The 13708-nt window shown below is 52.8% G+C and overlaps 2 protein-coding genes across 2 annotated transcripts; one reads left to right on the top strand and one right to left on the bottom strand.

The window, feature by feature from the left end:
* Nucleotides 1-1694: 1694 nt before the first annotated feature.
* L3040_005218 (uncharacterized protein) lies at nt 1695-8791 on the top strand (the record flags this gene model as incomplete). The annotated part of the gene is made up of 5 exons (XM_007297029.2): nt 1695-2494; nt 2555-3080; nt 3126-3690; nt 3738-7825; nt 7886-8791. The coding sequence occupies 5 exons, from the start codon at nt 1695-1697 to the stop codon at nt 8789-8791; spliced, it is 6885 nt and encodes a 2294-aa protein (XP_007297091.2).
* A 1005-nt stretch (nt 8792-9796) lies between these two features.
* Nucleotides 9797-13540, bottom strand: L3040_005217 (uncharacterized protein; the record flags this gene model as incomplete). The annotated part of the gene is made up of 1 exon (XM_007297028.2): nt 9797-13540. The coding sequence occupies one exon, from the start codon at nt 13538-13540 to the stop codon at nt 9797-9799; it is 3744 nt and encodes a 1247-aa protein (XP_007297090.2).
* Nucleotides 13541-13708: the final 168 nt, after the last annotated feature.

Genomic DNA, 13708 nt, shown 5'->3' with positions numbered 1-13708 from the left:
GCTCGTTCGAGTACCTCTGGCATGGACATATAAACAGGAGGAGCCTGAGTGCCTAGACTCGTGCCTAGACTCGTGTCTAGACTCGTGTCTAGACTCGCGTCTAGACTCGTTCACGTCTACGATGTCTATCTCTACTGCATTCTGCCTTTCAGAATAGATTGCCGAGAGCGACTTGGCGTTGATGATCGACGGAGCAACTCTCCAGCTGCAGGGTGACGATGTTTTGATTCGCCTCTTGCTTCCAAGTCTCTAACCGACCGTTAAGGGGCTCACTACCGGTAATTCGAAGGTGCCACACCCCCCAACTCAAACCCAACTCAGGCCCATAAGTCAATTCTCACTACCTCCTTCACCGATCCAAGTTCCTCTCGTCTTTCACTCTTCTCTCTTGCCCTATTGCCCTCTTGCTTTCTTGCTTTCTTGCTTTATTCTCCCTCTTCCAACCTTTCCCCCTTCCTCCCCACGCCCCCCCCCCCCCTCCATCGTCACCTCCCACAACCACAACCACAACACAACACGACTACAAAATAATCACGGCGCAAGCTTACCCGCTTGGTCCAATCCTGTCATACATAGAACATACCCGTGAACCCACTGGCAGAGAACCTCGAGTACCAGTCTGCCAATGCCATGGAACACATGAGACGAAGACGACGATAGCCCGGATCTGGAATCTGGATCTGAAGCTGAGTTGGCAGCAATCACCAGATTTTCGGTCCTGGCTCCTCAGAGATTGGCTAATTCCAATTCCTCTACTCGTATAAACAATAATGACAATAATACCCCGCCCCCCCCCCCCCCCCCCCCCCCCCCCCCCCCCCCCCCCCCCCCCCCACCGCTCCCACAGTTCTGCTCTCCGTGATCAGATCGGATTCGCCGTGATCTTCCCTGCCTTCTCCCTAGCATCAAGCCCAATCGTCCCATCTGTCACCTCACACATGGTGGGTAACGATCGATCTTTTCGTCCTACCTAAGCCTGCGGATTCTTCCTGCAGTCTCGAGCACAAACAGAACTTTGTGGTCGGCAATCTTAGGCTCGCTTAGTGCATTCGGCTTCGCCAAATTCCAGACGGACTTCAGTAGTGATCCAGCTATGGCTCGGCTCCATCGTCTGTGGGCGTCGTGGGTCTGGTTCCATTCAGCCATGTGAGTCCCCATATCAAGACGCTTCCCCAGGTTTACATCTCGAGGTTCACATGCCTCGATGCTGCGGTTCCTGGTAGTACCCCTTACTACCTTGTCAGAGCTTCAAGACTGGTTGACGTTGAGCGGTGCTTCTGTACTCACACGTCACATATCATCTTGTTGATCAACTTGTTTGCTTGGGCTTGCAGAAGGTCAACGTCTATGAGGATTCCCTCCTTGAAGTTACCTACTACGACCCCACACGCGTTCTCCGTACAATGCAAGCCAACGCCTAGGTGAACTTGTCACATCAGATGCTGAGACTAAGAGCACTTTTGGATTTGCAGAGCGCAACAAATTCATATACCCCGCGCGCGTCAATTTTTGATGGTACCCTCTACCCTCTGTACGCTCGTTCCCTCGGCTATCAAGAGCTGTAAATAGTATGTATACCCAGACCTAAGACAAATCTAGCTGGGAGAGCGGACCACAATGTTGACTGTTTGCCTTGTGCAGATCAATTAATTAATTGAGTTCCGTAGAATTCAATATATTGCTTTCCTGGAATCATGGCGCCATCAGCCACGACTGTTGTGAACGGAGATTTCCATGAGACGTCACTCACATACATCGAACAAGTAGGCAATGGCCGTAGGACCATCCCGACCGATGATCAGACCAATGATTCTCCAACGATAACTGAGGTATCAAAGGACTCAGGCATGCCCATCGCCATTGTTGGCATGGGTTGTCGCCTTCCCGGCAACGTCTCGACCCCAGATGACTTCTGGGAGCTGTGCTCTCGTGCTCGCAGTGGATGGTCACCTGTGCCGAAGTCCAGATTCAACCATTCCACATTCCATCACCCAAATCCAGAAAAAATTGGCTGCTACAACCCTGAGGGTGGTCATTTTCTCGACGAAGATGTGGCTCTATTCGACGCCCCCTTCTTTAACGTGACGGAGCAAGAAGCTATCTCCATGGATCCACAACAGAGGCTACTTCTCGAATGTACATATGAGGCGTTGGAGAACGCCGGAATACCAAAACGAACCTTGGTCGGCCAAAACGTTGGCGTCTTCGTCGGAGGCTCCTTTGCGGATTACGAGCTGCGAAACTGTAGGGATATAGACACAGTCCCCAACTTCCAGGCTACAGGATGTGCGCAGTCGCTCTTGTCCAACAGACTTTCCTATTACTTCGACCTTTGTGGCCCCAGCTTTACCGTTGATACTGCGTGCTCGTCGAGCTTGAGTGCATTACATTTGGCATGTCAGAGCTTACGGAGTGGCGAGTCGAGTCAAGCGATCGTGGCGTCTTGCCATCTGAACATCTTACCGGACTACTTTATCATCATGTCTATGTCGAGGTTAGTATTTCTGCGTAAGAAACGTCCGTCGTTGCGTTTGTCGCTAAATTGTGGTCGCAGTCTGTTCTCGAACGAAGGCAAGTCATTTGCATTTGACCACCGCGGGAGCGGATTTGGGCGTGGAGAGGGTGCTGGCTGCGTGATCTTGAAACCACTAGATCAGGCCCTGAGGGATAACGATTCGATCCGGGCAATTGTTGCTGGATCTGGCATGAATCAGGATGGTAGAACGAAAGGGATCACGATGCCTAATAGCGATGCTCAAGTGACGCTGATGAAGTCGATTTACAAGAATTTCGGCCTCAACCCTAACGAGACGGGATACGTCGAGGCTCACGGCACTGGCACAAAAGTTGGAGATCCGATTGAAGCTAAGGCTCTCCACGAGGTCTTTGACGAAGGGCGTACAAAGAAGCAGCCTCTATTCGTCGGCTCTGTAAAGTCGAATATTGGACACTTGGAAGGCGCTAGTGGTGTAGTTTCCGTCATCAAGACTGCGATGATGCTTGACAAGGGATTCGTCCTCCCGAATTGCAATTTTGAGGCAGGCAACCCAAAGATCCCATTTGACGAATGGGGAATAAAGGTTGGTCCACGCTTGCCACCTTGAGAGATTGTGCTAACAGCCCAGGTCCCGACAAATCAGCGCCCATGGCCACGAGGGAAGAAATACGCGAGTGTCAACAATTTCGGGTTCGGTGGTACGAACGCCCATGTAGTACTTGAACGCTCCCCTGTCGCACCTAGAACTCTTCTACCCGGAACAAACGATACGCTGGCCACCGGAACTAAAGCTCTGGCGAAGAGACTTTATGTTCTGTCTGCAAATGACAAGTCTTCTCTAGCAGCTCGTATGAACGACTTGACCGTGTATTTAGAGCAGCGCCCAGAAGTCTTTCAGAATTCTCTCTTGCCGAACTTAGCCTACACTCTTGGGCAGAGACGATCCCATCTTGCGTACAAGGTCGCTATTCCGGCTCGGGGATCTGCCGAGCTGATCCCCGCCCTTGCGAGCAACTACACTGCTTCGTCTCGTTCCACTGGGGAGCCGAGAATCGGGTTTGTATTCACTGGACAGGGAGCTCAGTGGCATGCAATGGGCCGCGAACTCCTTGATGCTTACCCTGTTTTCGCGGCTACCATGGGGAGGATGGATCGTTATTTGCTTGATCTGGGCGCGGATTTCTCGCTGCTTGGTAAGGGAACATTCAAGTCCAATATGGCTCTCACTAACACAAGCTAGATGAGTTATCCCAAGACGCCGAATCTTCTCGAGTATCAGCTGCTCATATCAGTCAACCTGCTTGCACTGCGGTACAGCTCGCTTTGACGGATTTGCTGAAGTCCTGGGGTATCAAGCCATCTGCGGTGGCGGGTCATTCCAGTGGAGAAATCGGAGCAGCTTATGCTGCCGGTGCTTTATCCCTGGAGTCCTGTGCTGCGATCGCCTACTTCCGTGGGCAAGCGATCGTACTACTGAAGAACAAGTACCCCGACCTCAAGGGTGCCATGATGGCAGTTGGCGGAAGTCCTGACAGCATACGGCCTTTGATTAAGATGCTGAAGAGAGGCCGGGTCACTGTAGCCTGTATGAATAGTCCATCAAGCATCACTGCTTCTGGAGATGAGGAGGCTATCAACGAGCTGGCAGCGGCTGTCGAAGCGAAGCGATTGTTCAATCGAAAGCTCCGTGTTGACACTGCCTACCACTCACACCACATGGAGCTTGTAGCTGAAGAGTATCGCGACTCGATCCAAAATATCAAGCCGCAAGACGCTTCCTCGGTTGCCTTTCACTCGTCACTGAAGGGGTGCCAGATTGGAACAGCGGATTTGGGCGAAGCGTACTGGGTCGAGAACTTGACTTATCCGGTTCTCTTTTGCGAGGCTTTACAGAGTATGTGCACGTCAACAGACGATATCAATGCTCTGGGCGTCGATGTTTTACTCGAAATCGGTCCTCACGCAGCGCTCGAGGGTCCAGTAAAACAGATCTTGAAGTCAATTGGCGGGAACGCTATCAGAATTCCATATGCATCGGCCCTCATACGAAATAAAGATGCCGTGGACACCGCATTGCAACTCGCTGCGACTATGTTCACGAAGGGTGTTGACATCGACTTCGGAGCAATAAACTTCCCATTTCCTGGTGTCAGAGCACCGACCCTGCTCACCAACCTTCCGAGATACTCCTGGAATCACTCCACCAAATACTGGCACGAGTCACGCATAGCTGAGAAGCATACAAACAGACCTTTCGCGAGAAACGATCTCATCGGCACACTTGCTAGCTATTCCAATGATCTTGAGCCAACATGGCGCAACATCATCCGAGCAGATGATATGCCGTGGGTGCGACACCACAGGATGCAAAACATGTCTGTATACCCCATGGCGGGCTACATTGCCATGGCCCTAGAAGCAGCATCTCAGCGAGCTACGCTGCGGAACGTGGTATTTGATAAATTCGAGCTTCGTGAAGTGACGGTGAGCAGACCTTTCGTCATCCACGAAGGCTCAGACGTTGAAGCCAACATCACCCTCCGCCCTTTCACAGAAGGTACCAGGAGTTCTTCTGATGCATGGGACGAGTTTCGCATTTTTTCATGGGCCAAAGACAGGAGTTGGATTGAACACTGCCGTGGACTCATCTCTGTGATGAAGTCTGCTGATAGCAATCTTGTTGACGGAGCCCAGCAGATCTTGAATGCTAAGAGCGCTCTGGTGTCTAAGATACACTGCTTCACCGAGACGTGCAAAGCAGACGTCGATACGCCAGCGATGTACGAGGATCTTACAGCGGCTGGAGCTGGATATGGCCCAACTTTTCAAGGCCTCGAGAACTGTCGTGCAAGTGATAATCATGCTGTCGCCGATCTAATTGTGCCAGACACAGCGGCGATCATGCCCAAGAGTTACGAGCCAGATCTCATCATCCACCCAGCTTTTCTCGATCAGTTCATCCAGATAGTGTGGCCGATTTTTGGCGCCGGCTGGAAGGGACTGGATGTTCTCTACATGCCGTCCTTCCTCCAGAGTATGTCGTTGTCGACTGGCATTACTCGCAAGAGTGGTGATCGGTTGAGAGTCTTCGGTACGGGCAATCCAACACCGGCGCACCCTACAGCAACCAAGCTGTCAATATTTGCTACTTCCTCTGATAGTGGAGACGAGGCTCTCATCAGCATGGAGTCCTTGGTCATGACTCCTGTCTTTGATAGATCCGAGACCACTGGCTCGACTGCGAACCGCGAGCTCTGCTACAAGCTTCAATGGGAGCCACTGCATGCTAAGCACGAACATGCTGGTGGCGCTGACACCCCCGTTTCTGCGACGAGCGAGACATTTATGCACGAGATGAGTAGATTCTACGGAAATGGTGTCCATGGCTTCAGCGGCACCAGCGGTATGCTCACGCCTCCGGCTTTCGAACGCGAGGTTGTGATCATCTGCGACGAGAGCACTCAGCAAGACCTGGTATCCAGCCTGAAGGAAATGATCGTCGAACTCACGCAGCAGTCTCCCGCCGTAGGGTCTCTGGGAAACGTTGACACCGAAGGCAAGGTATGCATCGTTATCTCAGAGCTCTCCAAAGCTATCGTGTCAACACTCAGCCCCGCCGATTTCCACGCTATCCAGAGTATGTTTTCCAGCGCTGCCGGTATCTTATGGACGGTCCGAGGAGCCTATACCGACTCCTCGAACCCAGACGCTCAAATGGTTGTTGGCATGGCGCGCAGTGTTCGCTCGGAGACACTGCTGAAGTTCGCGACGCTAGACCTTGGGACTTCGCCCGGGTTTTCAAGTACCGATACTGCCGAGATTATCTTTGAGGTCTTGGAGAGAACCTTTTCTTCAGATTCGCCTGCTGTGGGTGCAAACATGGAGTTCCAAGAGCGGAATGGAGCTCTGTTCGTTCCCCGTGTTGTCGAAGATGCGGCGATGAACAAATTTGTGCACCAAGAGACGCAGCCTTCTGCTGAACCCGATTTGCAACCTTTCCACCAGCCCGGCAGACCTTTGAAGATCGCCATCAAATGCCCCGGCGCGCTCGACACCATATACTTCACCGACGACCTTGCGGTCGGCACGCCATTACCTGACTACGAGGTTGAGATCGAAGTCAAAGCCACCAGCATGAACTTTAAGGATATCATGATCTCAATGGGTCAGCTCTCCAGTAAGTATCTGGGAGTGGAATGTGCAGGTATCATCAGTGGAGTCGGCTGCAAAGTCACTGACTTGAAGGTCGGGGATCGTGTATCTGCCATGTCGGAAGGTGCATACGCAACATATACTCGCTGTCGCGGCACATCCGCGCAGAAGATCCCCGACTCGATGTCATTTGAGGTTGCATCAACAATTCCAGTCGTTTACTGTACCGCTTACTACTCGCTCTTCGACCTCGGCCGCCTAGTAAAAGGCGAGAGTGTCTTAATCCATGCCGCTGCTGGTGGCGTTGGACAAGCGGCCATCATCCTGTGCCAAATGATCGGAGCCGAGATTTTTGCCACAGTCGGTAGTGTGGCCAAGAAGGAGTTCTTGATGAGCGAGTACCACATCCCAGAGGACCACATCTTCTACAGCCGCAGCACATCCTTCGCAAAAGCCATCCACCGCGCTACGGACGGACAAGGTATCGATGTCGTCCTCAATTCCCTCGCTGGAGACGCACTCCGCGAGACCTGGGACTCTCTCGCCCACTTCGGACGCTTCATCGAGATTGGGAAGCGCGACATCACATCCAATTCTCGTCTCGAGATGGCTCGCTTCGAGCACAACGCCACGTTCGCCTCCATGGACTTGACGGTTGTCGCCGCCGAACGCCCGAAAACCATGAAAAGACTCCTCGCCGACGTCTTTGACTTGATGGGCAAGAGCCTCGTGAAACCCATCTCGCCCATCACCGTCTTCCCCATGTCCACCGTTGAGTTGGCGTTCCGCGCTCTGCAAGGAGGCAAGGTCATGGGCAAGATTGTCATCGTACCGAATGCAGATTGCCAAGTCATGGCCGCGCCGCGCAAGACGCCTAGAAACTTGTTGCTAGCTGATGCCAGCTATGTAATCATCGGTGGCACAGGTGGTCTGGGTCGTAGCATGAGTCGCTGGATGATTGAGAGGGGAGCTCGCCATATCATCCTGCTGTCTCGCAGCGGAAAGACCGATGGAAAAGTCGGCGAGCTGATTACAGAAGCCGAGACCGTCGGCGCGAACATCGTGGTTAAATCATGCGACGTAGCCAACCGAGAGCAAGTCGAGAAGCTCGTTTCCGAAGACCTGTCTTCCCTCCCACCCATCAAAGGAGTCATCCACGCCGCCATGGTCCTCGAGGTAAGTTACCCTGGGTGTCATTTTTGGAAATTTGGCTTTGCTGACCACAAAAAAAAAAAGGACGTCCTGTTTGAAAAGATGACCCACAAGCAGTGGACATCCGTCGTCTCGGCCAAGGTGGACGGTGCATGGAACTTCCACCACGCTCTCGCCGCTCAACACCTCTCCTTCTTCATCCTCCTCTCCTCCGCATCCGGTGCCATTGGAAACAGGGGCCAAGCAGCCTACGCCGCCGCGAACTGCTTCCAGAACGCCTTTGCCCAGCACCGCATCTCGCTCGGTCTCCCCGCCTCATCCATCGACCTGACCGCCGTCAGCGATGTCGGCCACCTCGCCGAAGGCTCCGCGAAGCGCGCCGCCCAAGTCGCCGAAAACCTCGGCTCCGAAGCGATCTCCGAGAATGAAGTGCTCGCGCTGATCGCCGCCGCCATCACGGGCAAGATGAGGCAGGAGTGTGCCAGCCACTGTATCACGGGACTCCGGATCCCCCCCGAGGCGAAAGATGCGCTCTTCTGGGTCAACGACGCGAAGTTCGCGCACCTCAGATGTGCAGCCGAAGCCGAGGCCGAGGCCGCTGCCTCCGCCTCTGCCTCTGGACTCTCTTCCTCCTCGTCGTCGTCGCCCATCACGTCGATCTCTCTCGGCACGGCCTTGAGCGTGGCGCGATCGCGAGAGGAAGCTGTCGATCTGATCTGCGAAGGGCTGATGACGAAAGTCAGCGCCGTGCTGATGGTACCGAGGGAGGAGATGGACGCCAGCAAGGCGATTGTGATCTACGGACTCGACAGCCTCGTGGCGATTGAGATCCGGAATTGGATCACGCGGGAGCTCGAAGCGAGTTTGCAGGTCTTGGAGTTGTTGACTAGTGGGAGCTTCTGGGCGCTTGCTGAGACGGTCCTGGGAAAGAGTAAATTGGCGGCGAGGTTTGTGGCGGTGTTGAAGGAGGGGAGGGAGGGAGGGGGTTGAAAAAAGAAAGAAAAAGAAGAGAAAAAGAAGAGAAAAAGAAGAGAGAAAGAAGAGAGAAAGAAGAGAAAAAGAAGAGAAAAAGAAGAGAAAAAGAGAGAAAAAGAAAAAGAAAAAGGAAAAGGAAAAGGAAACAAAAAATTCCTCTCTAGCTTTCGTCTATCTGGCGTTGTCGGTGGGATCTCTGGCATTTTGGCATTTCGGCGTTTTGGGAATTCTAGCAAAGTCTGCGATGGCGCATCGTCTGGGGTCTCTTTCCTCGAGGAAGGTGTGGTCGGTCTTTTGTTATCATCACCTTCAGCGCCGCTGTATAGCCCCCCTTTTTCTTCGTGTCTCTGTGTATCTGTTTATCTCTCTGTGTATCTCTCTGTGTATCTCTCTCTCTCTGTCTGTGTATGTGTGTATGTGTGTATGTGCGTGTATCAACGTCCAAACCCTCTCCATCTCGCAGGCTATGTTATGTATGTACCTACCTATATGGACTTGCGAAAGGCCCGAGCGGAAATCATAATACTATAATGCTTTTACTTCTGCCAGCAAAGATTTTTACGCGTAGGTATCTGCCGTTCCGTCTGCTTTTGTGCTAAGCGATATGTGCATGTCCAAGATGTGTTGTCCGGACTTGATAGAACACAAAGCTCTTGTCGGGAAAAAAAATGAGCTGGAATTTGAAGAAGGGATGATTTCGTAAAGGGCATTTCACGATATCCATTCAGTAGGTATGGTGACGGTTGCACTTACACAACCACATCCACCTCTTCCTCACTCACCTGGCGTCAGGAAAATGTCCATCGAGCTTCAACACCCAGGCAAATAAACAAAAGGTAATTAATTAGAGGTAGCTAATCGGGGTATCAAGTAACGGAACCGCTTCCCATAATCCAACCACCAACCACTCATCCAACCAATGCACAAATCCAACCATGAGATCCCTTCCCTTTCCCATTCTGTCCCTACCAACCCCCCCCCCCCCCCCCCCCCCCCCCCCCCTCCCTATTTTCCACCACCCTACAACCAAAACAACCACCGGACACCCCCCACGATTCCCCGTCCAACCCCCATAACTACCCTCGCTATGACAACCATAAACCACACATACCACATAACCCCCACCAACAACCACTCCACCACAACCCAGCCACCTCGCCTTGCCCACCTGAACCGTCTCCGTCGCATCCTCATCATCTTATCTATCTTATCCCCGATCCGTTTCACCCCTAACATCTGGCTCGTGACTAAATCCTTACTAACCTCATCAGCTTCATCAGCCGCTGCACGCGTAGCCGGCGTAAGATTATCAACAAGACGGCGTTGCAGGACTGAGATGCGGGAGATGAGGAGAGGAGCGGTGGAATTGACGAATTCGTCGGCGTAGCCTTGCCATATCTGTGAGGAGAGCTGAACATCCTCCGATATGACTCTTGCCGCAAGACGATGCTGTTGGCTCTTCGGAACCGAGTCCAATGGCTCATGGGCAAATTCAGCAATGGTTGCATAGGAGGAGTCTGGGTCGGATGTGATGTCTTTGAGCTCAGCTGCGCGCCGCGAAATTTCCTTTGCTTTGATGCCTGAAGATAGCAAAAGAGCTCGTACACGAGCAATCTCGCGACGGCTTATAGGGCCACGGTCCTCGGGGTTCGAGCGGTCGGAGTATGACCATTGGCGACCGAGGGAGGAGCGGCTAGTTTCGAGGTTTGACAGGCCTGTGATGGGGAGGGCGTCACGGCGTCTACCTGGGAAACCGAGGATAGAGTTGAGGTGGGCGTCTGCGCTTCTGATGCCGTTTGAGTAGTTGGAATGAAAGTCGGGAATAGAGGAATTCGGGCGGGTTTTCGAGATTTTGACATTTTCAGGAGAGGATGTTGGAGAGGCATCTTGAACGTCGATTCTAGGTGTGCTATCGTTTAAGTGATGGGGACCGTACTTTCGTCGCTCCTCTCTGGTGAGAAGCTGCCGTGATAATGTATTGGGGGCAGCATGAAAAGATTCATCACTGCGCATCCGTGTTGGTCGGCCACGGTGCTCAAAGGGCGAGGTGAAAACTGGCAGAGGTGGGACGCTTTTCATGTAGGAAGACTTCCTCTCCTCCGGAGCAGCTTCGTCAAGATCCTCGAGCGTGGCACCAACAGAACTATCTCGAGAATTAATGCGTTCTGGGTGGTTACGCACTTCCTCGATATCAGACTCGTCGGTCGAGAAGCCAGAACCAGCAGAAGGGTCCTTCTTCCACAACATGTCGCTGACTCTGCTGACAGGGTTACGGGCGTTCTTGAAGAGCCCGCGAAGACCTGAATCCTCGCCCTTGCCTTTGCTGCTTGCTTTGCTCGTAGACTTTTGGCCATCGCCTGGCGTCTTGGAAATACCCTTCTTGACTGGACTCATAGAGCGTCGACGGCCATCAGGGGTACCTGGATCATGCTCAATCGAGTCTAAAAGTGCCATACTATTTTCAAGAGGATGGCTAGACTCATGGTTCCTATCAATGAAAGGCCTGATCTTGGACTTCATTTTCGATAGGGGTTTTCGAGACGGAGATGTCGGTCGGCTTCTCCCAGACGACAAGTCCGATGCAGGTATGATCCACTCACCCTGTTGTCCTTTCGTGGAAGGAGAGTTTGGTGAAGTGGTGCTCAAGCCCTCCATAGACCTGCGACCATTCATACCAGGTACCTCGAGACTTGTACGGCCAGATGATCCTGCAGGTAGAGATTCTCGCCTCTTTGTGAACGAGTAGCCGGATCTACCATGAGCCCCTGAACCATTTGCTGACGTTCTGTCCATGTCCTGAGGAGCAGGCTTGGGTGTCACAGTACTGCGCCGTTCAATGTCGCGGGAGTCCCGTCGAGCCTCCTGGGCCTCTCTTGCAAGCATCTCCATCATCTGTTTCTCAAGGATGTCTTTACCTTGCTCAATATTTTCAGAACTATCGTTGTGGCGTCTCCTTCTCGGCGCATAGTCACTATCATCCGAATCTGAATCATCTGATCTACTGCGAGAGCCTCTGATGTTACGACCTTCCCTTGACGAACTGCTATGGACGTGATGCAAGCGTACAGCAGCACGAGCCTCCCGGAACTTCCTCCGCGCCTTCGAAGTAGACGGATCTGAAAATATTTCCGACTCAGGCTTCGCCGACTTGAAGTCAGGAAGTTTCGTGTCTAGTGTCAATTGCATACCGAGCCCTTCGGCTTTTTCTTTGAGACTGGCAATCTTCCTCAATTTCGAGTCTTCACCCATACGTGACATGGGCCTCTTCAGCTCTGCAGCCTGAGGGAATATTCTCCGCCCGTGGCGATCCTCGATGAGCTTCTTATTGTCGTCCTGTTCCAGCCAAAACACATCTGCAATCATATCGGCCGGACTCGTAATCCAGTCAATTCTGGGTCTCTTGATCTTCACAGGAGCGCCGTGGCTCTTGCCGAGGGATGAGTGAGGAGATCCAAAGGGCGATGCTGCATCCTCCGCGGCCTTTGAGAAAAGAGGCATCGAGAGGCAGACCCCCGCCTGGGCTTCATCTGAAAAGGCATGGTGAGTTACCGCATCAACCCATGCAGACACTTTCTCAAGATCCCCGAATCCTTGAGCTTCTCCATCAATGGATCTCGAATTACGAGCTCGTACTTTCCGATTCCTGATGTATTGCAACGGGTTGTACGGTCTTCCCATCGATTGAGTGGGAGCAGCTCCGCGTAATGTGCCCAACACCGGCGATCCAGGAGCCGTACTAGAAGAACTCGCAGCCTTTTCCTCAGCCTGCGGTTTGAGCGGAGGCACAAACTGCAACAGCCGTCGATATTGCGCCATAAGCTCAATGGCAGCCTTCGCCTTCGCTGCTCTCGCCAAAGTCGACGCCGTGAAATTATACTCATACAAGCCCTCAGCATGACTACCATAAGAGCCTTGTAGCGGACTATTGATCCTCGACCCGGCCACCACTCTGGGCGAGGCAGTCATGATCCTGTCCCCTCTGTCTGGCTTCGGACTCACATTCCGCGACACTCGTCTTTGCTGCTGAAGATGATGCCTCAAACTTCCTCCAGTTTCCCCAGATCCAAGGATAGGCGGCAAAGGCGTGGATACAAATCTCCTCTGGGCATTCCTCCTACTCTCGCTCAGATTCAGCGCCAGATTGACTATCCGAGCCGAGTCTACATCGAGTCCCGTAGTCGAAGGTGTAGCAGGCGGTTGGTGGTCTTGAGTTCCTACGCCCTCACTATTCATATTCATATCTGCCGTGCCCACATCGGTGACATTCCCAGCCAGCGGGCTGCCTCCTACGTTTGTCCCGGCCACCGATCGCTTTATTGCATGCTTCTTCTCCGTGATCTTCGGTCCATGGCCATGCATTTCTTTCTCCCTTTCTTTCTCCTTCGCAGAACGCCTTGTCCGTAACAGGCTCTCCATCGCGTTCACCTTCGCCTTCCCGTCCCCCACGCTCTCAAAAGGCTTTTCGAACGTCACATTGCTCAGCAAAAAACCACCACTTGTCCGTTCCTTCCTATGACTTCTATGGCTGCCCCTGCCATTTTTCACCGGCCTTTCGACGTCCACATTCCTATTGACGCCGCCATTCGGAGGCCCGTCGTGCGTCGAGCCGCTGTTGCGCTGGCTAGCTGCCCTGCTTGACTCGCCCGTCTCGTTGCTGCCGACGCTGAAGCGTGTCGCTGAGCTAAGTGTGCTAAGAGTTGTGAGCTGCTCGATGGGGGATGTGCTGGAGGCATCGAGGTCGGGAAGGCCATGTTGCGAGGTCATTGTGCTCAAGGGCTTGAGCGATGTGCATGAGCATTATTAGGTTTGTTGGCCTCTGGACATGTTTGTATTAGACATTGACAAGTTAAAAGAAGATAGTCATCGAAGTGAGAAAAGTCAACGCGAGTCTGTTTTCGCTGTCGTGAATGCCCACTTGATGCTGCATCTGTA

The sequence above is a fragment of the Drepanopeziza brunnea genome, assembly GCF_022702325.1.
Source record: "Drepanopeziza brunnea f. sp. 'multigermtubi' strain 214-2 chromosome Unknown ctg8, whole genome shotgun sequence".
Classification (NCBI taxonomy): Eukaryota; Fungi; Ascomycota; class Leotiomycetes; order Helotiales; family Drepanopezizaceae; genus Drepanopeziza; species Drepanopeziza brunnea.
This window is presented reverse-complemented; position numbering and strand designations above follow the sequence as displayed.